At 38.7% G+C, this 27,721-nt stretch overlaps 1 protein-coding gene across 6 annotated transcripts in view; it reads left to right on the forward strand.

Annotated features, from left to right (window-relative positions):
- Positions 1-15,052: 15,052 nt before the first annotated feature.
- UNC5D (unc-5 netrin receptor D) overlaps positions 15,053-27,721 on the forward strand; it is a 552,460-nt gene continuing 539,791 nt past the window's right edge. For all 6 annotated transcript variants that reach the window (XM_002818989.5, XM_054561426.2, XM_054561425.2 and 3 more), the window contains exon 1: positions 15,053-15,473. In XM_002818989.5, coding sequence (XP_002819035.1) covers positions 15,371-15,473 — 103 coding nt within the window. In that variant the 5' untranslated portion in view covers positions 15,053-15,370. The remainder of the gene's footprint in view (positions 15,474-27,721) is intronic.

Consider the following 27,721-nt stretch of genomic DNA (forward strand, 5'->3'; position numbering starts at 1 on the left):
ATGTTCCAAGTCCAAGTCTACTCTTGGGTAGCCATGTAGGGGTCAAAATACTGCACACACAAAACTGCCATTCCCAACAGTTTTCTAGTCTTAAACTCTTTTAATGAAATTAAAGGAGTTTTCTGAAAATTCCAACTTGGTCACAATATAGACATTTTATACATTGTTATGGATGTAATGTTTGTGTGTCTCCCATACCCAAATTCATATGTTGAAATTCCAGCCCCCAATGTGATAGTATTAGGGGGTGGGGTCTTTGGGAGGTAACTAGATAAAATGAGTTCATGAGGGTGGATCCCTTATAAGTGGAATAAGTGTCCTTATAAGAATCCTGAGACAATTTGCTTCTCTTTCTGCCATGTGAGGATGCAACAAGAAGGTGCCATGTATAAACGAGGAAATGGGCCCCCACCAGACCCTGAATCTGCTGATGCCTTGACGTTGGATTTCCCAGCCTCCAGAACCGTGAGAAATGAATTGCTGTTGTTTATAAGCGATCCAGTCTGTGGTATTTTGTTAGAGTAACCTGAATGAAATAAGACACACACACACACACACACACACACACACACACACACACACATATATATACATACATATATACATATACATACACATATACAATGCATTTGTTTTCATTGAGAGCTTTGTGGCTATATTCATACAGGATTTATTTGGTATGTGTATTGTACATTTACATGTTTGAATTATGCTACTTTTACAACTGGAAATAATTTTTGGTTAAATTTCCATTGTGAAATTTTGAACCTAAAAAGAAATACATGCTCATTTTATCTAGTGGAATAATGTGAAGATGCACAAAATGAAGTTAGTCATCTCTTCCCACTCACAAACTTTTCCTACCTTGTTTCCACATTTTTCTATGCTTATAAAGATATAAAAATATTTTATATATTTAAATGTTTTGTGGTGGTTCTTTGTTTTTAATAAAATGTCATCACTCCACACTACTTAACTTTTTTGCATTAATAATATAACATGGATATTCCTTTAGGTCTATGTGTGAATTTATCACATGCTTTTTAATAGTTACATAATATTTCTCCATATAAATGTACTGCAATTTATTCAAATTTTCCTTGAGCAGATGCATATTCATATGAGATTTACAAAGATTTTAGTTTAGTTTTGCTTTTGTTTGCCCCTACAAATAGTAAACAGCTTAGTATATGTAAATTATATACAACAATTTTCAGACTTCTAGAATAAATTTATCAATATGAGATTATAGTACAATATATACTGCCAAAAAAGTTTCCAAGAGAGTTATATTAATTAATACTCCAATCAATAAAATATGATAGTGACCATTTCTTTATATTATCACCATTTCTATATTATATCTAATTATGGATGAACAACATACATACATACAGTTAATTGGCATTTCCCAAACTATTAATGAAATTGATCACTTGTTTATTTTCCATTTTTATGTGTTTATGTGTTTATTATTTTGTGTTTATTTTCCATTTCCATTTCTTTTTTGATAATTCTTTTTACTATAATTTATCAAATTATTTTACTTTTAGTTTACAGTATGTAGAAACATATCACTATTAGAAATGTTATCTGGCTTTGATCACATAGTTGCAAAAAATTCCCATTCTATCATTTGTTTTTTGATGTTTTGATATCTCAATGTAATTTTTTAAAACAATAATTATTTTGTGGAAGTATAACTAATATAATGAACAGTAAAAACAATCATAATTTTACAGCTTGATGATTTATCATAAAATGAACATAACCATGAAGACATCACTCAAACAAGAAAAAAATAGGACAGCACCAGCAGCCACAAAATTCTCCTATTTACTTCCTTTATTCACTGTGCTCTCCCTCATTCCTAATGGTAGGCTCACTTTTAACCCCATGGGTTAGTTTTGCCCATTTTAAAATGTGATATATCTATTAATATTTTGAGCATATTATGATATTCATTGTTTTATACAATCAATGTTTGTTTTGGTAAATGTCATTTTTAAAAAATTTTCGTACATGGCTTTTCACATGGTATCATTCTCCTTCTGCCTGAAGATCTCCCCTTAAGTACTTCGATTAAGTTGGATCCTCTGATGATAGATTCCATCATATTTTGTTTATCTGAAATTGTTTACTTTGGCTTCATTTTGAAAGGTATTTTCATTACATGTGGAATTTTAATTGGCATTGCTTTCACTCTTTTGATGACAATGTTCCATTGCCATATAACTTCCATTATTTTGTTGAGATGTCAGTAGTCTATCATCATTAATTTATCATTCCTTTGTTTTTACTGCTTTCTTTTAATTTTTCTTTTGCAACTTATTTTATGAATTTTACTTGAGGTGCCTAGGTAAGTTATTATTTTGTATTCTGCTTCAGCTTTGTAGCAGTTCTTAAACCTTTGTCTTAATGAGTTCCATTGATTTTAGAAAAAAATCAGACATTATTTCTTCAAATATTGCACCGGCTCACTCTCTTTTCTTCTGATATTGAAATTCCAAATTTAGACCTTTCCAACATGTAATATATCTCTTGTGCTTCTTTCTCTCTTTCTTTTTGTTTATTCATTTCTCAGTGCTTCATTTCTGGATATTTCTTCTGGGCTATTACCAATATCACCAATTATCTGTTCATCTATATGTTATAATTTTAATCCATAATTTCAATTATTGTATTATTTAGTTGCAGAAAGTAGATCTAGGATTATTTTGATTTTCTAGTTAATTGCTGAAATATTTATATTTTTGTGTAATTTATTAAAATATTAATCATTTAAAAACATTATCTGTACTTGCCAAAGCATATCAATCTTTTATGTGTGAAAATTTGTTTGAACTGTTTTTACTATAGATTTAATTCACTATGTTTTACATTGATATGTGATTTCACCTGAAGATGCTGATGACAGTATTCCACTGTCTTTAGCCATCCACAGTGAAAGTTGTAACATCTGTTGTCATCTGTTTCTTTCTAGGTTATATCCATTTTTAAAAAATAGCTGATAGATTTTAACAGGATTTAATCCTTGATTTTCTGTGACATCACTATGATGTGTAGCTGTGTGGATTTATATATTTATTTATTTATTTAATAGTTTTTTTAGATGGAGTCTTTCTCTGTCACCCAGGCTGGAGTGCAGTGGTGTGACCTCGGCTCACTGCAACCTCCACCTCCTAGGTTCAAGCAATCCTCCCACTTCAGTATCCCAAGTAGCTGAGATTACAAGCATGCACCACTATGCCCAGCTAATTTATAAATTTTTAGTAGAGATGAGGTTTCACCATGTTGGCCAGGCTGGTCAACTCCTGACCTTAAGTGATCTGCCTGCCTCGGTCTCCCAAAGTCCTGGGATAACTGTGCTCAGCGTGTATTTATTTGTATATATTGTACTTAATAATTGGAGTGTGCTTTTCAGTGAGTAGTTATTCCTGTCTGTAATCTTGAATTTTTTACTTCTATTTATTAAAAACCTACTTCACCATTCTCATGGTACTTTAACTCTTACTAAATGTTTATCAGAGTATCTCAATATAGTCTCAAAGTCTCTTAACTTCTTTTACAGGTTTGAAGCTGTACTAGCAATGTTTTTGTATTCTGACATTTCCCTGGGTTTTATTTTCAGTGTTATATTTCCTTAGTATTAACTAATTCTCTCTTCATTTTTGTCAGCCTTGAGCCTTGTGTTTTTTACTTTTCAGTGACCATATGATCCACTTCTAAGATTTCTACTTTTTAAAAATCCACCAATACTTGTTTTATTTCAGTTTGTTTGGTTTAGATTTTTAATTTACTTCTCATAATTATGCAATAAATGTTTCTTCTATTTATACTTAGAGCATCCCAAATAAATGTATTTTAAGGTCTATGATTTTTTTAATGAAGAGTGGATTGATATTCAAATGTTGATTTTATTTTTCTGCATTTTTAAGCATTATATTATATTCAAGTGTTTAGGATATTATTTAATATGGTCATCTGAAGATAGACAATTACTTTTCTGCCTCTCTCTCCCTACCATATCACCATATCATCTCTCTCCTTCTGTGATTACCATTCTTTAGATTGCCTCCCATCTAAACCCAGGGCCCCAAGTCTAAAAATAGGTCTTATAAAAGTCATTCACAACTTCTGAGCAGTAGTATTATTGTGAGAAATCATACTCCTTGAGCCAGTGTATGATTAGTTTCAGTTCCCAGTAAGGAAGTTGTGCCTTTGTAGTTCCTGCTTCCCTAAATAGCAGCCATAGATTGACTGCATTTCTTTCAGGCTGTCCTCTTGAGTTGAATCATTCCATCCCAATCTCTGCTTCAAGCTGTGCAACTGGCTGTGGTATCACATATGAGTTAGAGCTCTTAATTCCCTATTGCACTGCATTATTCAGACCCTCTACCCCAATGCCTCCTTCAAAAGCCAGATCCCAGAAAGTCCCTGGATTTATCCCAACTCACCATTTAGCAGTTCTGTTCTGTTGATGATCCATGCAGATATTTAGCTTGAAATTCAGCCAGGCTGTGTGTGTGTCGAGTTCCCTTTTTTATATGTTATCTGTTGTTCCTACATGTGTAAGTGGATAAAGATTAGTTAATGTATAAAATTACTAGGTCACCCTGGTCAGGAGTCATTTCTTTATTCAAAGAGTCTTAAAGAATACCTTCAAATATCTTACTTCTATTGTTTATCTCTCTCTCCTTCTCTCCCTCTCCTCTCTCTCTCTCTTTAGGTAGATGCACCAGTTCACATATACTCATATACATGCACACACAATACTATATGTATATAAACATATATGTATCTATAGCTCTATGGGAGAACTGGTGCATCTACCCAGAATGTGTGCATGTGTGTAATCTGCTTTCTCTTCTCAGTAGGGAAATATATTTTCAGTTGTTTGAGTGCAAGAGAATCTAAGGAACTTTACCATGACTTTCTGCTTGGATAGTTTCTTACTAAAGCACTAATAATGATCATGACCTTTTAGTGATCTCCACCATCTCTAGACCTAGATTGTTGGTCTCTAGGAAAGCAGGTACTTGAATTGGGATAAAGTCGTCCTTATACCTGAGAAGATAAGTGGAGTATTTGGTTGAATTAAATTGCAAATGGTACTCTCTTAAATTTTATTTTCAGTAAAATACTACTTAACATGTAAAGCAGATCTTTTCTCCTTCAGAATGCATGACAGTCATTTACTAATGAATGCTTTTAAATCTACTAGCTGAGCCTTAAGATATAACAAATTATAAATTCAATATTTTTGCTGTAAGATGGAGAAAAGGAAGCAGGTATAAGATTTGGGCCAGAAAAGTCAACGCTTTATTTAAAAATTAAAGAAGAGTCTGTTTGTTAAGCTAGCATCTTTTCTTTGCACATCTTCAATTGGAATCATGTAACAGCTACTTAAGTCCTGCTTTAAAGGACTGCTAAAGATGTCATCCTTATTTTAGTTACAGGGATTAATTTATAATATCTTATTCTGGAAGATAAGTCAACAGAAAAGAAGAAAAAAGGAAGGAAATGAAGACAAGCAGAAAATAAAAAATAAATAGAAAGACAACTTATATGCCTACTTCTTTTATTCCACCTTGCAGAGAAATCACATTTTTCTTTGCTTAGTGATTTCTAGATGTCATTTTTACAAGTGGCTTGTTATAAAGTCTGTTAGATTAATTCATAATAATATAGGCAACTTTGTGAATACATACTCCATTTGTAACATTTTGTTCAAGAGGCCAGATAGCTCTTTTTTCTTTTGGTTCTGGTACTCCAGACAGGCAATGTACTTTTTCCTGGGCTCCAACTTTGACATTCAGATATTCCCCAACTGCACCCATCCATTCCTAAGTCCTTAGTCTAAGGTAAGATGGATAGTTATCATGTAAAAATATATGGGCTGACCCTACTCATGTCTGCATTCTGGAAATTCTGCATCAAACTCACTTTCCCCTAACAATTTATTCTGCATGGATTTGCCAGTTACAGAGAAATCAAACATCCCTGGACCTCATATTAATGAGAGGATACAGATATTTGAATATGAGTTTGTTTCACTTGTCACATTTTTGACTTTTGATTCTGTTCCAGTCTGCAGGGCAATCATCTTCTCAGGCCTCCTTCAGCCTTGTTTTATTTGAAGAGCTGTTTGGCTTATCTGTGTGGTCTAGTGGAGGCCACATGGCAGTCATATGACTTTGAACTCTTCAAGAACTACAGATTCATTTTAGTTATCTTTGGCTGTCTCTTCATTCTCTCTATGCACCAAGAGGCATAGAGCTTACTAGAGTAGATAAAGAGAGGCAAATGAATGAATGATATTCAAAGGTGCAATGTGGAAAGAGTAAATAAAGACAAAACTAGGCTGTAAAAACTTGACACAAATACACACCCCATAAAGATATGGCAGCATCTCTATTTGACAATAAGAATTCTACTATTTTCTCTCAATATGGAAGGATATCAGGCTATTGCTGGGTTACCATAAAGACCTACAAGTGCTGGGATGTGTAATTGTCACATTTCTGATGCTAAATGCCAAGGTAAGGTAACTCAGGGGTTGCATGTCCTGCTGTCATCAGAGGCTACATCTTTTATGAGTTAACACATCTCATCTTTTCTCACCACAGTTTATTATTTTTAAAAGTACTAACACATTAATTTTACTGCCAAAGAATTGTGTTCCTTGTTATTATTTTTAAGTTCTTTCATTCGTCTGTGTCAGTAGCTGCAGCTGAACTCCAAGATGCCTGCTTCTAGGAAGAATTCCCAGTGTACAAAATGGTCAAGGCACACTTGCAGTGTCAGGAAAACCTTTTTAGTTAAAGTTGTATCTTGGTGCCCTGCTGCCCTTTTAAACAAATGTATTGGATTTTTGCACTTTATTGCTGCTTCATAGCCCAATCTCTAAAATAGACTTCTCTAATTTTGTGTGCGAGAGCGAGTTTACTTAACAAATGATCCCATATTGCCTTTAACAGGGAAGGTTGTTAACCTGGATTATTGTACACAGATAGAACATCACATGTGAAGCACTTGAAGCTCCCCAGCTTTTAACATCATTTTTCTCCTGTTTCCAGCAGGTTCATGAATCTTGAGCTGGGCTGTGAGCACATACAGTGGTGAATAAAATTCAGCATGCTCTCTGTAAGCCACATGCACTTCTAAAACGTGCCACTTTTGAACAAGACCATCCTGGGAAAATGACTGGCATGGAGTATTCCCAATGGAAATATCACCTGTGGAATATCTTTTGAATTGCATTGCCAAGTTCACCAATTGAAGTTGCCAGCTGTTGTCCTTTTGTACAGTTAATCTTTTGTTTTCTTTTATTTATTATCATAATTATATGATTAACAGAGACAGGGGCTTTTATCAGAAACATCTGGAGGTCACAGAGCCAGAAATAAATTGTTAGTTGGGTCTTCAGAGATAGTCATCAGTTTCAAGGAAAGGAAAGCTACAGTGTTAGCATTCCAAATATGGAAAGATTGCCTCTGTTGCTCATGCCCAGGAGAGGAACTGTGTGCAACTTTAAAAGACCCCAGCAACATTAAGAAAGATTTTTACAGTACTCATAGCTAAAACTCCCCATTCAGTCCAGAAGGTTAGGTAAATTATGATGTACAAATGCATTGTGGAGTTATTTTCAATACTTCTTCCCCTAAGTCTTTTTTCAGTGTTCACATGTTCATCCTCTCTCCCTGTCAGGTATAGCTTTTATATTTTTTATTTTTTATTATACTTTAAGTACTGTGATACATGTGCAGAACATGCAGGTTTGTTACATAGGTATACACATACCATGGTGGTGTGCTGCACCCATCAACCCATCATCTACGTTAGGTATTTCTCCTAATGCTATCCTTCCCTTAGCCCCCACCCCCTGACAGGCCCTGGTGTGTGATGTTCCCCTCCCTGTGTTCATGTGTTCTCTCCCACTTATTGTTCAACTCCCACATATGAGTGAGAACATGCAGTGTTTGGTTTTCTGTTCTTGTGTTAGTTTGCTGAAAATGATGATTTCCAGCTTAATCCATGTCCCTGCAAAGGACATGAACTCATCCTTTTTTATGGTTGCATAGTAATCCTTGGTGTATATGTGCCACATTTTCTTTATCCAGTCTATCATTGATGGGCATTTGGGTTGGTTCCAAGTCTTTGCTATTGTGAATTGTGCTGCAATAACCATACATGTTCATGTGTCTTTATAGTATAATGACTTATAATCCTTTGGGCATATACCCAGTAATGCGATTGCTGAGTCAAATGGTATTTCTGGTTCTAGATCCTTGAGGAATCACCACCCTGTCTTCCACAATGGTTGAACTAATTTTAACTCCCACCAACAGTGTAAAAGCATTCCTATTTCTCCACATCCTCTCCAGCATCTGTTGTTTCCTGACTTTTTAATGATTGCCATTCTAACTGTCATGTCATTGTGGTTTTGATTTGTATTTCTAATGACCAGTAAATCTGTTTTATTCCCAAAGGACTCAATTTCACTGACTTCTGACCTCTTGCTTTGATACATATTTTGAATGAAGGGCTTTCTGCTTCTAAAAGAATCTAGTCTATGATTTAGAGTAATCAAAAAGTTTCCCCATACTTTTTTAATGTTTTTATGTCTAAGGTATTTTTTGTCTTTTCTGAGTGTCTGTTTTATCTTCAGTAATCTAGACTCAAAATACAGGCATACCTCAAAGATATTGCAGGTTCAGTTCTAGATGACTGCAATAAAGCAAGTGACACTAACTTTTTTTTTGTTTCCCAGTACACATAAAGTTATGTTTACACTATATTGTAGTCTATTAAGTATAAAATAGCATTATGTCTAACATACCTTAATTTTAAATTTAAATTTAATTTTAAATTTTATTGCTAAAAATGTTAAGGATCATCCAAGCTGTCACTGAGTCATGATCGTTTTGCTGGTGGAGGGTCTTACCTCGGTGTTGATGGCAGCTGACTGATCAGGTGGTGGTGGCTGAAGGTTGGGGTGGCTGTGGCAATTTCTTAAAATAAGACAGCAATGAAGTCTTCCACATTGATTGACATGTTTTCATGAAAGATTTCTCCTCAGTTGTTTGATGGCATTTTTCTGACAGTAGAACTTCCCTCAGAATTGTCAGTCCCCTCAAACCCTGCTGGTGCTTTATCAACTAAGTTTATGGGATATTCTAAATCCTTTGTCATCATTACAACAATGTTCACATCATCTTCAAGAAGACTACAGTCCATCTCCAGAAACTACCTTCTTTGCTCTTACATAGGAAGCAACTCCTCATCAGTTCAAGTTTTATCACAAGATTGCAGCAATTCAGTCATGTCTTCACGTTCTACTTCTAATTCTAGTTCTCTTGCTATTTTCACCACACTGCAGTGACCTCCTCCACAGAAATCTTGAACCCTTCAAAGTCACCCATGAGGGTTGGAATCAATTTCTTCCAAACTCCAGTTAATGTTGATATTTTAACCCCCTTACATGAATCATGAATATTCTTAATGATATCTAGAATGGTGAATCCTTTCCAGAGGGTTTTTAATTTTCTTTGCCAAGATCCAATAGAAGAATCATTGTATATGGCAGTCATAGTCTTAGAAAGTGTATTTCTTGAATGATAAGACTTAAAATTCAAAATTAGCCTTGATCTGTGGGCTGAAGATACTGTGTTAACAGGCATTAATCTCCTTGTACATCTCTATCAGAGCTCTTGGATGATCAGTTGTGTTGCCAATTAGCAGTAATATTTTGAAAGGTATCTTCTATCTGAGCAGTAGGTCTCAACAGTGGGCTTAAAATATTTAGCAAACCATGCTGTATGGGGGGCCGAGGCAGGTGGATCACTTGAGGACAGGAGTTAGAGACCAGCCTAGCCAACATAGCAAAACCCCATCTCTACTAAAACTACAGAAAATTAGCTGGGTGTGGTGGTGCATGCGTGTAATCCCAGCTCCTCCAGAGGCTGAGGCATGAGAATCCCTTAAGCCAAGGAGGTGGAGCTTGCAGAGTCAAGATTGCACATCTACACTCCAGCCTGGGTGACAGAGTAAGACTCTGTCTCAAAAAAGAAATAAAAATAAACACACACACACACACAAAACATGCTGTAAACAGATGTGCTGCCACCTAGCTTTTGTTGTTCCATTTATAGAGCACAGGTAGAGAAAAATTAGCATAATTCTTAAGAGCCCTAAGATTTTTGGATGGTCAATGAACACTGGCTTCCACTTCAAGTCACCAGCTGCATTAGCCCCTAAAAAGAGAGTCAGCCTGTCCTTTGAAACTTTGAAGTCAAGTATGGACTTCTCCTCTCCAGCTATGAATGTCCTAGGTAGCATCTTCTTCTAATAGAAGGCTGTTTCACCTACATTGAAAACCTATTGTATAGCGTAGTCACCTTCATCAATGAGCCTTAGCTCATCTTCCGGATAACTTGCTGCACTTTCTACATCAGCACTTGTGGCTTCACCTTGCATTTTTATATCATGGAGATGGCTTCTTTCATTAAGCCTCATGAATCAACCTCTGCTGTCTTCCAACTTTTCTTCTGCAGCTTCCTCATCTCTCTCAGACTTCACAGAGTTGAAGAGAGTTAGTGCTTTACTCTGGATTAGGCTTTAGCTTAAGAGAATGTCATGGTTTGTTTGATCTTCTATTTAGACTACTCAAACTTTCTCCATATCAGCAATAAGGCTGTTTTGCTTTCTTGTCACTTGTGGGTCCATTGGAGTAGAACTTTTAATTCCCTTCAATAATTTTTCCTTTGCATTGACAAGCTGGCTAACTGTTTGGCACAAGAAGCCTAGCTTTTGGCTTATCTTGGCTTCAACATGCAATCATCGCTATCTTAATTGTGTCTAACATTTGATTTGATTAATTTACCTATTTCAATGTTTTTGAGTCACAAGGAATTGGGAGGCCTAATGAGAAAGAGAGAAAAAGAGACAGAGAGAGAGAGAGAGAGAGAGAGAGAAAGGGCAGTGAGAGAAGGAGAGAGGCACAGGGGAATGGCTAGTCAGTGGAGCAGTCAGAAAACACACAGCATTGATAAATCAAGTTTGCTGTCTTATATGAGCATGGTTCATGGAGTCCCAAAACAATTACAACAACAGCAAAGATGACTGATCACAGATCACATTAACAGATATAATAATAATATAAAGATTGAATTATTGGGAGAATTGCTAAAAGGTGACACAGAGAAATGAAGTGAGCACATGTGCCTGGAAAAAAACGGCACTGATAGACTTTCTCAATGCAGCCTTGCTGTAAACCTTCAATTTGTAAAAAACACAGAATCTGCAAAGTGCCATAAAGTGAAGCCCCATGAAATGAGGTGTGCCTGTCCAATCCCTTCACCATCTCTCATAAGGATTTCTATCACCTTCATAACCTTAATGATGATTTGCAGCTGCAAGGAGGAAGGCCATATCTTAGCAGGCTTGGCTTTTCACCAATTACTTGGCTTTCCTCTGCCTTCCCCATCTCCTAGAACTAAAAATTCTTTCCCCTTAATCACAGAGAATATTTCTACATTCTTTAATGTCTCTTGAAGTTTTACACTCTTATATCATGTATGTTGGTAAAACAATGTGTTCCAGAATAACACAGAGCTCTTCCTAACGAATTATAATAAACCGCTTAAAAAAATACTCATTATATGTGGAAGGGCTCATCTATCCATGCTCAATCTCTATGTCCCCTCCTCCAAGTTTGACTTAAACATTTTCTATTTTTTGGAACTTGCCGGGCTAGAGATGATCAAATGGCAATGGAAGTAGAAGCTTTCTACCTCTTTATCTTTATGGGTAGAGTGTTAGAAAATGGGTGTAGTCAATTCAAACTACAAATAATTGAGAAAAACACTTCATAAAGTCTATTCATTGAATCAATATTACCTGGTGCTATGGTTGAAATATTTGTCTCTCTCCAAAATTCATATGTTGAAACCTAATCACCAATGTGATGATATTAGGAGGCGAGGCCTTTTGGAGATGATTAGGTCATGGGGGCAGAATCATCATGAGTTGAGAATTTTGGGTATTCAAAATTATAACATGGTAGAGTTAAAATTGATGGCTTCTAAAATAGGAGTGATCTTAAAATCATCTAGTCAAACATTCTCATTTTATAGAAGAGAAAATAGGAGATCTTGACTTGGCCCAGGCTATCTAACCAGTCCCTGATAGTGTCAGGGCCTAGCCTCTGCCTGTCTTGAATCTCAGGAAAGTTCTATTACATCCTGTTGTTTCTTGGCCAGAGACAGTGATCCTGGGTAGCAGCTACTCAACTTATTTCTCCAAATAGATATAAATGTTTCTCCATAATGGAATAAAGTACAATTCACACATGTTTAAAAACAGCCAGGATTAGATTAATATAGGGTATATTACTATCTGGAACGTAATAGTGATGTGCGATTAATACAGTGTGTATAATACTAAAGATCCAACTTCTGTCAACCCAGTATCTAAACAGTTCTGAGGAGGATGAGGTGGAAAGTCTATCTCTGGAAAACCTGATTGAATGGATGCTACCTCTGCCTTCATCTTGGGTTTAGAATTACACAAACTAGTGTATCATTCATAACATTCAGCCACTTACTAATGTGATCTTGGGCAAATCACCTTTAAACTCAATCTGACTTTCCTCACTTGCTAAATAGGAATAATAATGCCTACCTTGCAGGGTTTGGTTCTGCTTTAAAATAATAATCTGCATGACAGACTCAATCCTTGAGCATGGTATACACTAAAATGTTATTAATTTCCCCCTTCACTCTCATTTGTCATTGCAATTTTACTTGAATTGTTAACCTAAAATTAGCTTATCTATTACTTATATCCCATTTCAAAATAAAACTGATTTTATTTTTGCCCCCAGTGGGTCAGTAGAAAGACTTAAATAGTCTCTTGGACACACAGTAATTCTTTTTTCCTTTTTTGTTTTAAGAAAATCCTCATTTGTGACAGAAATGCCACATAATCCTGAAGAATAAGGAAAGTCAGGCGATTAATGACTATTTTCCAGAAGACAGGTAAAGCATGTTTGGTAGATTAATTCTCAATTCACCTTCTGAGCAGAAAAGGACAAAACCCTCATTTACCAAGATTCTAAAGAGATTTCCAGGCAAGTCCCTAGCCAACCCCACATCAGTCTTTGTTTTGAAGCATCCATTCCCCAGAGCTTGGTTTTCTTGACTAGGTCCCAAACCTTTTATTGAGCCGCAAGGCGACCGGAGGAAACAATCATCTTCTTGCACAGACATTCACGTGTCTGGTGGCACTCAGGAGAGGGCTGGCACATGTGCTTATCAGAGAATCAATCTTTTTTGCCTATTATCCTCCTTCTCCTCGGAAGAAAGTGAATTAGTGCAATTACCTCATCCAGAACAATTACCTCACCTTAAACTGTTTATTCTTCAGAGAAAGGCGTTTGGGAGCAGGTAGCCCTTTGGCGGGAGACATGGATTTTTGAAAAGTACTTGATATTGAACGTGGGCAGTGAGGAACTGCTAGGAAGGTTGCCTTTCAAACCAAGGCTCCCTTTTCTATGGGGGATTACCAAGCAAAAGGTGAGCTCTGCTGCCATTTTGAGGGCTCGATCCTGGCAGCGATAATGAGGTGGTCCAATTGGGGAGCCTGGGACTCCCCACCAACTTCTGGGTGTGCTCTGAAATTGAGTGACCTAGGACAAGCTCTCTAAAGTTACTCCTCCAGCAGAGGGAAGAGGCAACCGTGAGGTATTTTCGAAAGCAGTTAAATAAAAATTTGATAATCTATCTAAAACAAGCCACACTTTAAAAAAAAAAAAAAAAAAAAAAAAAGAGTCTTCTTTCCTTCTTCTTATAAAAGTCCAGCGCGTTTCAAAGTCCTTTTAATTGTCAGGCCCAGAGAGACATTAGAATGAGACCACAATCATGCCCTATTCCTTCCTTTAAACTATGTATTCATTTCTTAAAACTACATACTATTACTACAAATAGCTATAAATTAACCTAATAATACCACATCAAACAGTATAACCCACATACTATGACTTAACTACATATAACTAATCACTAATCGACATCATTTCAATAAACCAGTATAAATTCCTAACAAACAACGTTACATCAGTCCACTCCCCATCCCCCTTTTTTTTGCCTTTAAGAATCCACTTATAACTACTACTAATCAAAATATATATTCAAAACAACTTAAATCTATACTCCTGAGTTACAATCCTCACACTCGGCCCAAATAAACTCTTATATTAATTTCGCCTCACCTTCTTCCTTAAGTCGACACTCCTTTCCCTGATACTTACCAGAAGGCAATTCCTTGGGCACAGATTAAAACAGACAAAAATAGGAGTCATTCGAAATAAGGGGGCTTCTGAAAAGTTTGGGGATTCCGGAGTGTTCAGGACAACAGAACAGGGAATTCGAAAAAAAAAGAAAGCAAAAATAAAAATCGATCATACAAGCCTTAATGCACCCATGATTGTTATTCCCCACTTCTTTATTTATATGAATGCAGTTAGCACAGTTGCAGCAATGGAGTAACTCCATTATTATTTTTCCCCACTACGCATTTATTTTAAGTCTTTCTTTTTCTCAGGATGTTTTCCTGAGTGATGTCTGATCTAATGGGAAAAAGTGGAAGTAGGAGAAGCAGGACTTTGGAAGGGCTCAAAGTAGATGAACAAAACGGAGGTCTCCTGGAAGCAGGTGACTGAGTTAGGCAACCGAGATGCCCACATATCTGCGCGGCGTTTGCTCCAAGAGGCCAGCCGGCTCCGCTCAGCTCCCAGCGGCGTGGCCGCATCCCCGCCGCCCGACTCCCAGCCCTCTTCCTCTCTCCGCGAGCTGGGGCTGCAGGCGGGGCCCGAAGCGCCCCGGGGGCACGTGGAGCGGCCTCTGGCTCACCTGCGCCTCTCGGGCCCCAGCCCAGCGCGGCCGCTCCACCGCCCCGCCCTCGGCCCCGCCCCAGACCGGCTCATTGGCTGCCGCTCGGAGGGGAGGGGAAGGGGCGGCCGCGGGGGTCTCATTAGCGATGCGGACTCGCGCCTCCGCTCCGTAGTTCGGGGCCCGGCAGCGGCGCGAGGGCTGGGAACTGCGCGGCAGGGACTGCGGGTGACTCCGGCATCTGCGCTGGCGGCAGCGGTCGCCGCGCCGTGGGAAGCTATGGGGACGCGCCCTTTCTCGGGGTGCCCATTCAGCGGCGGCTCGGAGCTCCCTGCCCCGCTGATTTAGGAAGCGATCGTGGAGCAGAGTCACTCTCTGAGGACTCCCGAGACCCATTCGACTTGGGCCCCTCATCGCCGACCCTTTCCCGGGCTCCCGGAGCGTGAAGAAGAGCCGTCCTCCGGAACGCGGCGAGGAACATGGGGAGAGCGGCAGCCACCGGAGGCGGCGGCGGAGGGGCGCGCCGCTGGCTCCCGTGGCTGGGGCTGTGCTTCTGGGCGGCAGGGGCTGCGGCTGCCCGAGGTAAGCGCTGGGCAGAGCGGGCAGCTGGGGGCGAGGGCGCAGGGGCGCCAGCCTGAAGGAGCGGAACCCGCACCGATGGCGTTGGCTTCCCAAGTTGTGCCCTGCACCTCGGCGCTCCAAGCCCAACCGGGTGGGAGCCGAGTGGAGGACTCCGAGGGGACCACAGCCTTCCAACCCAAGTTTGCGATCTGCCGCAATCCTACAGGTGGCTGTGACCCAGGCCCCTACCGTTTTCCTTGACCCTCCTTGCCTGCTCTATTTTCGAAACCCTCCCCAATTGCTGCAGACTGGAGTAGCCCGGTCTTCACTCCAATCTCGCTCTCCCCTCTCCTCTCCACTTCCTCTCAAGCCGAGCTTGGTCATGAGTTGGCGCCCATAGCGTTGTCGGAGAGTTCCTGGGGAGAGGGGCCAGGTGATGGGAGTGTCTGTAGGGTGGGCTTGAACAGAGAGGGTGTCCTTTCCTTTAGGGGAGGAACACCTATGCTGAAGTCCCTTCGCTCTGCGCCTAGCTTGGCACCCCTCGGGCGTCCTTAGCCCGAGGTCCCAGCCAGCCCTGGGCTTGGCTTGGCGGAGGCCGCGTGTGTGCGGGAGCTCGGGAGAGCGGCGTGCACCATCCCAGTTTAACCGCGCCTGCAGTGCCCAGCCGGGATGAGCACTTGGCCCGAGGCTGCTCACCAGGAGCCTCCTCTCCCTTCCGGGCGCTTGCTCTAGCTTGGAAGCGCGGGCCCCACCGAGCCGCAGGGAAACCTCTGCTTCTTTCAGACTGAGAAGCCTAGACCCCATTTTCTTGGATCCTCTGGACTCCAGCAGAGGGAAATTTCGCAACTGGTTTCAGCTCCACCTTGAGCGAGGACAGGCAGCATCAAGTTAAAGATAAATCCCAAGGACTTGTTTTGAAGATGATCAGAGGCAGTTTCAGACACAGCTGAAGTATCGGAGCTTTACCTTTGAAAAAAATCGGAAGCTTTGCCTTCCCGCCCTTCTTTCCCTTTTTCCTTCTCTGTGTTCCATCCATTAGGCTTAGAATATGTGATACCGTTAAATGATTTGCCTTACACTTGCCAGGGGAGACGTGGAGCTGAGCTGACCACTTCACCTTCTGCTCTGTTCGGTCTCCTGAACATGCTCCGACCAGCCTGGAGAGTGAAAGGGTGGAAAGGGTTGAAGACGATCACAAAAGAACCAATGCTATCTCATTTTTATAAAAGCTTATGGTGTGTTAAAAGCAGTCCGGCTGCCTAGAAAGATTTTTTTTAAGAGGTTGATAGAGGCTCTCCATTGTATGATCCTATTCTGTGCCCATTTGCATTTCATTTCCTGAAAAGTTTTGTTTTTGTTTTTTTTTTGTTTTTTTTTTGTTTTTTTTTGTTTTTTAATGGAGCGGGCTTTTTAAGAATCAGGGGAGGTTTAAAAATGAGCCTCGGTGATTGTACACCCTGGGTTATGATGAACCACAGTTCTTTCTCGTGCTGGAAGAAGCACAAGCTTCAGCCATTTAATTTACTATGTACGGCAAATGCCTCATTGCAAAGTCAGCTCTCAGTTGTTTTTAATACACTCTTATGGGAAAAGTGGGTCTTTTCCAAATGTTGATCTAAATGTCTGAGTTTCCACTTACTATTCGTGTGGAATACCTCACAGTCACTAACTCCAGGTTCTCACCCTTGGAATTGGGTTGGTGACGTTGTCTTGAAGCCAGCTCGAAACAAGAGGTGGGGACATGCCAGCAGCCTCTTGGATGGAGTTTTGCTGGCTGCGAAACTAAGGCTAGCACCTCTTGTCTGCAAGCTGTTCTTTAAAGGTCTCCTGGAAAACATGCTGTACACTCTGCAGGCTTATTTACAACAAATGTCTTGCACAGATTATAGTAATATGCAAGACACATGGAGTGGAGCAGTAAATCTGACTGATATTTCCCATGTCATATTTTACATTCTGGGGCATGAAGCCCATTCCCCTTAGCAACTGTCAGAGAGTCCTCAAGAAATGAGCACTAGTCAGGCTGTGAAACCGGTGAAGCCACATGCACCTGGCTTTGCACAGTTGGGCATAATTGGAGTTTTCAGAATAGAGGGTGTGTTTCAGTGCTTATGAAGTTCTCCCATCCCAGAAAGGTGTCCATTCATTAAAACCAAGATAAGATGCACTGGTGTGGCATGCTTGCCTGACCACTAGTCTCACCATACTCTCTAGGATTAGCCCTAGGTTGTTCTTACCTATGCAATTAATAGTTTTTGTTCTTTAGGATTTTTCTTGTTGATTTGAAACAAGATACTTTACTTGCTCTAACCAACGGGGTATAGAATTATGCCATTTGCCTTGATATTACGAGAATATTTAACAATTCAGTAGCGTTTTCTTTACCGTGTTTATCATTTATCTGTTTCCAAAATGATTGCACCGACTTTTTTTTTTCTTTTCTTTCCCTCCATACTTATGTAGAAACCTCTGCAAATCAGAGGGAGATTTCAAATTGGTTTTGAATATACTCTAAGAGGAAGACCCTTGGGACAAGGAAATGTTGTAGAGAGCCCAGTAGTGGCCCAAGAAGCAATGTTCTGTTTCCCTCCTTTGTAAGCAAGACTTAGCTCTTCAGATGAACATCTCTGCCTGTCGGCATATTGTAAGGAAGGCACTCTGGTGCTATGATCACTGTATGTTTTTACACTTTCCAATTTAAAAGGAGGTTGTTTAAAAGTTATTCATGACCTGCCAAGTGCTAACTGAATCCACATCATGTTGTCATACTGATTTGTTTTTGTTCTTCAAGAAAAAAAGGGGGACTGCTGTTCATCTGCTTGTTATTTTTGCCTTACATACTGTACATAAGATACTGTAGTCATTAAAGGCAGAGAGGAAGATAATCTTAGACACGCTGGGCTTTCATACAATTTCTTGCTTTAAAACATTTCCTGGACAATGAAATGTTGATTGCAATAACTTGAGTAATGCATTAATGGCAAGAGAAGTACACACTTATTACATAGGCATAATAATAGTCTTGTGATTTACACATACTTAAATCCATTTATCTGTCTAGCTCATACAGTTTAAAATCTATAGTCATTTCTTCCTTCATGAATGTTGTGAGGCCACCCTCTTCCTTACCACTTTTCTTCTTCTGTTCCTTTTCCTCACAAATCTTTCTCTTCCTAGGACTATGAGAAAGAGTCTTTTTCCCCTATTTCCTGCCAGACTTATTTTTTCCTGATTCTTGGGTTGTGTTCTTATTTTGAGCAGCCCAGTGGCACCTTCTTAAGAGATCTTTTAAGCATCTCAGTTTTTAAGAAGAGATTAATTGTTCTGACCTAGCCCTATAATGATATCACTTGTCACCCTTTGCATACTTTTTTTGCTCTGCAGATGACCTATCGGTGGGTCTGTGGTTCTTTAAGTAGTACCTCATAGGGGAGGGAAACATTTGGAGCTGTGGATCCTTTCTGAGCTCTCTCAGGACTGGATGACTGAATCCGTCAGGTAGCTCTACACTGTGCTGTCTTATTGGTTAGGAAATCACTTTTCTGTTCATTGTCTCAATGCTTCGTAAATTTGTTTCTATTGTCCTCTTCCTACCAAATGTAGTACCCAACTTAAAACACTGCCAGTGTTTATCAGGGAATTGGTTTATTGGGAGATAGTGCATGTTTGATATCCTTCCCTTCTGCTTTTTTTTTTTTTTAATATCTAGGCTAGAGACTCAGACATGTATTAAAATCTAATCCCAAAGACAAGTGATTTATTCCATAGCATCCTCTTAAGGACGTGGGTGGTGGTGGTGTGTGATGCCCTCATAATGGGAAGGCACATGTGTTCACAGTGAGCCCAGATGTGCCCTCCTTCTTGATTACACCTTTGCCATTAATGCTGATTGTCCCTTCATCCAGGCTGTTACTTGGCCAGCAACATCATTGTCTTCTCTTCCTTCCTCCTCCTTCTGATACCTTCATGAACTAACTGCTCAACAGAATAGATCAATGGAAACTTTCCCTATTTCTAGTTCATTCTTAGTCACATATTCTATGTAGAGACACTTATTTACTCCCTCCTTCTTTCTTTCTTTCCCTTTTCTTTTTTCCTTTCCTTTCCTTTTTCCTTTCTCTCTTTTCTTTTCTTTTCTTTTTTGAGACAGGTTCTCACTCTGTCATCCAGGCTGGAGTGCAGTGGTACCATCATAGCTCACTGCAGTGGCGAACTCCTAGGCTCAAGTGATCCTCCCACCCCAGCCTCCTGAGTAGCTGGGACTGTAGGCATGCATCATCACACTCGGCTCAGTAATTTTTTGTGTGTGTTTGTTTGTTTGTAGAGATTAGCTGTCACTATTTTGCCCAGGTTGGTCTTGAACTCCTGGGCTCAGGTGATCCTCCTGCCTTGGCCTCCCAAAGTGCTAGGATTACAGGTATGAACCACCACATCTGGCCTCACCCCTTTACTTTCTAATTGGCTACTGCTGGCATAAGACCATTATCATGTTGTTTGCACTCTTTTTGTATTGTACCTGTTCCTTAAAATAACACATTTCTGCAACTTTGTTTGAATATGAAATAATACTTACATGAAATAATAGTAATACTTATTAGTAATGCTTTCATACTTAGTTGAGTAGGAAATAATACTCCTAATAATAGTACTTACTTCATGTGTGAGAGTCATAATTCTAAATGCTCTACAAACATTAACTGATGTAATCCTGAAGATAACTCTTTGAGGTGAGTACTGTGATTACCCCCATTTGTAAGATAGGAAAAGAGGGACATAGGATTGAAAGCTTGCCCAAGGCCATGGAGTTAGGACATAGTAGGGCCTAGATTTGTACCTACTCCATCTGACTCCAGGGCCCACAACAAAGACAATTTTCTAAACTATGCAGAAAAGAAAATGACCCTTGTATTTTGATGACAAAAGTACTCAAATGATATCTTTATTACTATCAAGAGGCATAGAGGAATTTAGAATACCTTAAATAAGTCTATAAATATGTTCAGATAGATCTAAAAGATTTGTGTTGTATGAAAATAACCACCCTCTCCCCATTCAGCTTACTATACTTTGGGATTGGATTCACACTTAAAATTCTGAGTGCCAGTTTCCAATATGATAGCTTGCTTTTGTTTTCAATTTTGAATTTCGACAGAGAATATGACTCTGATTGAATACACCATCCATGGAACGGCAGATCCCATGAGACTATTTGTTGCATGTCTTGTATTTTTAGCCTTGTTTGCCAGGGAAATGTGGAGCATGAGATTTGAGAATAGATTGTTAACACCAGAGGCTGCTGTTTCTGCTGTTTTGGGTACTCCTGCTGCTGCTCTTGTGAGGCAGATGGCTAGATTCATTTATAGAAAATAGATATTCGTTCTATTTTGCATTTCCACTTTGAAAAGAACTTTTAATTGTTTATGCCACATTGCATCGTATGGCCTTATTGTGTGCATACACACGCTGTGCGTAGATAATTTTCAGAATTAGGTGGATGTTAATGTATTCATTTTGGATTGTGTTATCTGAAATCCACTGCTAATTCCTGTGCTTTTGGAATTTTCTCTTGAAAGTGAGTATGTTTTTGCTGTGTATTAAGTATTTTGTGCTCATCCTACCACCACTTCCCCTGCACCACTTCACTGAATTCAGTGATAGAAATATGAGGGTTGTGTTTATGGGGCTAAAGTAGAAACAATAACCAAGTAGTAACATTTCTCAGATGACATCAGGCCACTATAGAGCATAAAATATTTCTGAATATTGTTTCTATCAGGACAAGGATAAAATGAGGTCAGTATTCTTCTTATATGACCAGTCTCATTTTTTTTTTCAAACTTCAGAATAGCTTTTATTTTTTATTTTTAAATTTTAACACTTTTTAAAATTGATGCATCGTACATGTACTAGTTTTGGGGTACAAGTGATAATTTAATACATTAATATAATTTGTAAAGATCGAATCAGTGTACTTGGGTTATCTATCACCTTTTGATATTTATCTTTTCTTTATGCTAGAAACATTTGCATTATTCTCTTCCGGCTATTTTGGAATATGCAATAGATTATTATAAACTATAGTCACCCTACTGATCTATCAGACACTGGGTCTTATTCTATTAAGTGGTATATTGGTACCCATTTATCAACTTCTTTTCTTTTGATAGTTTATTTTATGAATGAGGACACTGAAAGAACTGAAAGTTGTCTTCCAAGAGAGGTCAATGTTGGCTTTATTTAATGCAAATATTGACTTTCTGCCCCCAAATTACTGGATTCATAAGGTGCAAAAGAACCCTCATTCACAGAAAGATTGGTACAGGTACCCCCACCACTCCAGCCCACATTGTAAGGGTATTTTTCCACAGGTGGGAAAATATCACTGTAACCATGTGGTATTTAAATAAGAAACTTTACAGATGTTTTGTCATTACATAAATTGAATGCCATGGTTTCCCAGTCGGGTAAGTCAGAGGGGAAATGACATCGCAGACATTTGGGAAGGTAAGTAACTGGTAGGCAGGGATAGGAAGGAGACGAAGCAAGAAGCCACAATGAAGAAACTGTCTGAAGTACTTCAAGGGACTCACCACCACTGGGATGACTATGCTTTGTGTGATACAATTCACGGACATTGGCAACTTATTATTCTATTTATTTATTTATTTATTTTTGAGATGGAATCTCGCTCTGTTGCCAGGCTGGAGTGCAGTGGCAGGATCTTGGCTCACTGCAACCTCTGCCTCCTAGGTTCAAGCAGTTCTACTGCCTCAGCCTCCTGAGTAGCTGGGATTACAGGCATGTACCATTACACCTGGCTAATATTTGTATTTTTAGTAGAGACAGGGTTTCACCATGTTGGTCAGGCTGGTCTCAAACTCCTGACCTTGTGATCTGTCCGCCTCAGCCTCCCAAAGTGCTAGGATTACAGGCATAAGCCACTGTGCCCGGCCCGCAACTTATTATTAAAGATAACGTATTTACTCAATAGTGGAGAAGATTTGCCTCTAAATAAATATGTGGTAGTTTAGGGTTGCTTAGAAGTCATTGGTGTCTTCTGTTAGCAACAGTACTTATTTAGTAGTTAACATCTTTATTTGAATTTAATGTAATAAACCTACCGGGAGAGAAAGGGAAGTCAAATGATCATGGGTTATGGAAGCTAAGCTGGTAATATTTGAAACTCACATATCAGTGCTTTTCAGATGTTAATGTGCATGTGAATTACTGCAGATCTTGTTAAAATGCACATTCTGATTTAATAAACGTGGGGAGGGGCCTGAGGTTCTGCATTTCTGACAAACTCCCAGATGACAACATCTATGGGCCATAGATGATAGTAATTCTTGTTTTCTATTTTCAATATTGTTTTTTCTTTTGCAAGCCAGTAAGAAGTGGAATTCCATGTAAGAATATTTTTAAAATACCAATTGAAGAATAAGAAAACACAAATGTCAATTTTAACTCAGACAAACAGCCACTTATAAAACAAATAGGCATTCTGAGGGCGCCGTCCTGATGCAGTGTAAAGCATTTATAAAGAAAGATGCTGCTCCAGTTTCACAATATTTTAAAAGTCTTGGATTTCCTTTTGAGCTAATTGGGGTCTTATATCTGCATCTAATTTATTTCTTGTCATAAAGAGGAAATTGACTCACCCAGAATTTTACCAGTTTGCCCAAAGTCAGATTTTTGTTAAATAAGAGGCTTTTCTAACTTTCTTTAGCACTCTTTCACTTTATTCTCTTGGCAGGAGCTACATACGCTTAAGAATGATCTGGAGTTCAGGATAATGAGGGGATGAGGCTATAGTTAAGCAAGAGATAGAATGAGAACAGTTGTTTTAACAAAAAAACAGAGCAGTGAGTCCATATGGGGTAGTAATGTTTCCCAAGTGGTTGGATCCTTGTCCCAACATGGTGTGGAGGTCGTGTCAGGCCACTCTGCCTTTGATGCAAGTTCCTTCTCATTCACTTTTACTTACCCAGTACCTGATAGGGCTTGTCCCATAGCACATGTTGAATAATGTGTGTTACTCAAACTTTATTAAGGCATAAATATTTAGAATAAAATTTCAAAAATCTACTCAATACTGTGATAAAACCCTCAGGAAACTTTATTCGCCAGAGGAAGAATAAAATAATTGTAAGAGGGTTTTACATTTGTTTTAGACAGATACTAAGGCCTACATTCCTAGATAGACTCTTCTAGAAAGATGATTAAGTGACATCTATCATGTGGTCCTATTATGCATGGCTGTTTAATTCATGTGCATGCAACTTAACATTTTTAGGGGACTCACTTAATTTTGATTGCTTTGTATCTTTGCACCAACCCTGATATTGAACAGATGATGAAATTAAGGATGACTTTAGAGATTTTTTGACCAAAGCCAAACAAACCCAAACAGGTAGTGATAAACAGTGCTAGGACTAGAAGCGAAGCCTTCATGGTTTCAGGGCCTTTTCGATGATGTTACCATGTAATTCTATTTTATTAGCACATGGATTGATTATACTGAGGTGGGTTGATACAGCACTTCACTCATATTCCATTTGACAGAGATGTGGATGTATAAGCATCGGAGACAGAGAGAGAAATAAATGGATAAAAATTCATTTCACTACCTATTGTGCCTTCTTGGTCTGTAGAGTGGTATGTTTCTCATGGTTATAAACAGAAATGGCCCTGTCTGGGACAAAGGGCTGTCACAAATGTGTCAGGAATGATTGGAGGACAGTAACTTTATGAATTTATTAAAAATAACATGCTGTAGTATGGAGTAACTGATGTGTAGAATATTCTGAGGAACTTTTGAAAAATCAGGGGATTTAAAGTAGTTTATTAAAGTAAGTAAAATAACAAATTACAGTAGTTTTTCTCAGGTTTTGTTTTTAAAGATGTTATTACAGGCTGGTCACATTGGCTCATGCCTATAATCCCAGCACTGTGGGAGGCTGAGGTGGGAGGATGGCTTGAGGCCTGGAGTTTGAGACTAGCCTGGACAACATAGCCAGACTCTCTTCTCTACAAATTTTTTTTTTTTTAAAGTTAGCTGGACGTGGTTGTTTGTGCCTGTAGTCCCAGCCACTCGGGAGGCTGAGGTCAGAGGACTGCGTGAGCCCAGGAATTTGAGGTGACAGTGAGCCATAATCACTGCATTCCATTCCTGGAGACAGAGCAAGACCCTGTCCCTCCAAAAAAATTAATTAATTAAATAAATATGCCATTAGAGACACCAATTTTTTCGAAGTACACTAGCTCCTCAATCTGCGTACTTTTCTAAATACCTTGTCTTTATTATTACTTTTGAGTGTATGTGCTTTATTTTTACTTTCTGTGTCCAGTTGTAAAGCTAAATTCTTCTGATTTGTGTTCGAAAGTAGTTTAGTGGCACAATACAATTGGACTTATAATAACAATTTCCATCAATATGTCATTAAGAAGTGCCTAGCCCGTTTTTTTAAGAAAGATGGAAAAAAAAAAATACAGAGCACAAAATACAGTTCTTTGCCAGAGTACTATAACTGTGTTGTAAGCCTTTTGAAACGAACTGGGAAAAGAAAGAATCTATCCTTCTTCTGAATAGACAACTCTTGTTTCTCCCTCAGTCTTGGGACCAGAAGCTGCAGTGATTACTAGCAGCTTGTATCAGGAGGTTTCCAAAGTTGTTTCTCTTAAAAAAAGCAATCAGGATGTTCACAGGTTTTGTCAGTGTGAGGTGTGTGGGAGGGATGTAAGGATTTGGGGGTTTGCTGTAAAGAAATAACAGGTTTGTTATTAATTTTATTTTTCACCTTAGAGCAAAAAATAAAAATATCCGTCTGTTGTTTTCTAAAGTTTAGCAGCTAACTTGCAATGCACATCAGTCTCCAGGATATCAATGTGAAAAGACAGCTCTAACCTACCACATTCTGCAGCGGAGAAGACCACTGTAGAATCAATTATTAATAATTGTCAAGGTGATAAGGACTGTAATTCATGGATATCTGTGTGTATTATATATTAGTAGAATGTCATATATCATCATCATAGCAAACTTATATCATTAAAGTTATATGCCATTAATTTAAATGGCATTAGTAACACTTAAACTTGGGATGTAATCACAATTTTGACTCAAAAGTCAGCTGCTTAATTCTGCTAACCATCACTTCACTCTCCGTGGTGTCTCCCATCTAACCCCCTACGCTCGGTCTTTTCTTGTTTCCTTTCTCCTCTTCAAGTCAAAACTTCCTTTCCATTTAAGCAATGTGGGGGGCTGGAAAGTTCACAATTATGTGTACTTGAAACATCACTTTTTTCTCTAGTTCTTTTTATTTGTAGGAGAAGCAGTGACTAAATTGTCATTAAGGCTCCTTCCTGCTCTGACCTTCCGTGATGCCACCCTTTGTTTTCTGTACCGTTTATTCACATTATTTTTTATCATTTCAGGAAGCTTTTCTTGGCATTTTAAATATGCATCAAACCTTCAGTAAAGGGATAATACTCTGGAAATAGAAATTGCAGGACAAGTTAATGGGACTTCATAATGACGTTGGTAATCCTTGACTTAAGCATTTTCAAGAATATACCAACCATAAGAGAAATCTATTTTTTTGTTTTGATTTCTCTTAAATCAGTGGCTGTAGGTTAATGCATACATGTGTAACTAATGCAGAAGTGGGTTGGCAGGAGAAGACCTGGAGGAGTTAGGCACCCTCTGCCATAGCTCACCATTGCTCAGTTGGGTGTATGGGACCCCTCTTGCTAGATTGGCTTCTTTCTTTTTTTTAGTAGATACCAGATATATGAAATTTCATGTTAAACTTGCAGATCTGCAGTCTTATCAAATTGTTTTCACGAAGCACCATGACTCCAGCAAAACTCACAAGATATGGCACTTGGCCCTCCAGTTTGTCTCAAATCAATGACTTGGTCACATTTTGTTAAGAGATTTAAAGAATCAGGGAGCCAGTTGGTCCTCATTTTCAGTAATTATCTTTGCTTGACCCGTGGGCATACAACACTTTTTCTAGATTTGTAGAATAGTGTTATGTCATGGCCCTTTATTGAACACTGATTTGATCACTGAGTTTCTGTTGCTCTCTGTTTCACATTTGCAAAGAAAAACAATCATAAAATTACATTGCTAAAAAGGGCCCTAAAATTTCCAGGCCAAAGTCCAAATTTGTACATGAGAAAACAAGGTGTCAAGGAGTGAAGTTGCTTGCTTGGCTTTTAGAGGTCATTTCAGTCCGTCCCTGCCCATGAATCCAGGTCTTCACTTTCTCAGTGTTGTCCTTGCCTCTTCCCTTTCAGGCTTATAATAACAAAAGTAATCAATAGAGGCACAAAGGAATTCAAAAGAATGATACCAGAAGACTGAAGACTAAAGACTATTGATCATTTTACCCTTCTGTTAAAGGATGTTTTCCTTTTATTTAAAATGTTTATATTTTTCTAAAATACCTTTGAAATTACAGAGATTTTTTTTTTTCCTTTGGCTCACAGAATGCTGAGGTCATGATATGAGGGATGCAGTTTGGTGTAGCAGAAATAATATTGTAAAAAAGGTGTGCATTATAGATTTGTGTTTGGGTGAAAGTTAGGGTGTCTTAAGTCTTAATCTTAAGCTTTTGTTCCAGTTACTTAACATCTGGATCCTTAATAATAAATTTGTTCAGTATGAATCTACTAGGAGGTCCTAAATAACTTCTCTCTCTCTCTCTATATATATATAAATACAAAAAAATTATACATATATACATAAATATATATATATATAAAATATATATATTTTGAAGAAAGCTTTCCATGTTGGCAGTAATATGTCCATGATATCCTCAAAAAGCCATAAATCTACATCCAAAAAGAGTGACTGGATATACTTTTAAAAGCTTTGGTGGCCACGCGTGGTGGCTCATGCCTGTAATCCCAGCACTTTGGGAGGCCAAGGCAGATGGATCACCTGAGGTCAAGAATTTGAGACCAGAGTGGCCAACATGGCGAAACCCCGTCTCTACTGAAAATACAAAAATTAGCCAGGTGTGGTGACAGGTGCCTGTAATCCCAGCTACTCGGGAGGCTGAGGCAGGAGAATCGCTTGAACCCGGGAGGTGGAGGTTGCAGTGAACCGAGATTGCACCACTGCACTCCAGCCTGGGCGACGGAGTGAAACTCTGTCTCAAAATAATAATAATAATAATAATAATAAAATAAATAAATAAAAACTTTGGTTGCTTCTTCTCATGCAGTTCCGAGTTTCTTTTAAAGTGAATTCTGCATCT

This window comes from Pongo abelii, chromosome 7 (assembly GCF_028885655.2).
Source record: "Pongo abelii isolate AG06213 chromosome 7, NHGRI_mPonAbe1-v2.0_pri, whole genome shotgun sequence".
Taxonomy (NCBI): Eukaryota; Metazoa; Chordata; class Mammalia; order Primates; family Hominidae; genus Pongo; species Pongo abelii.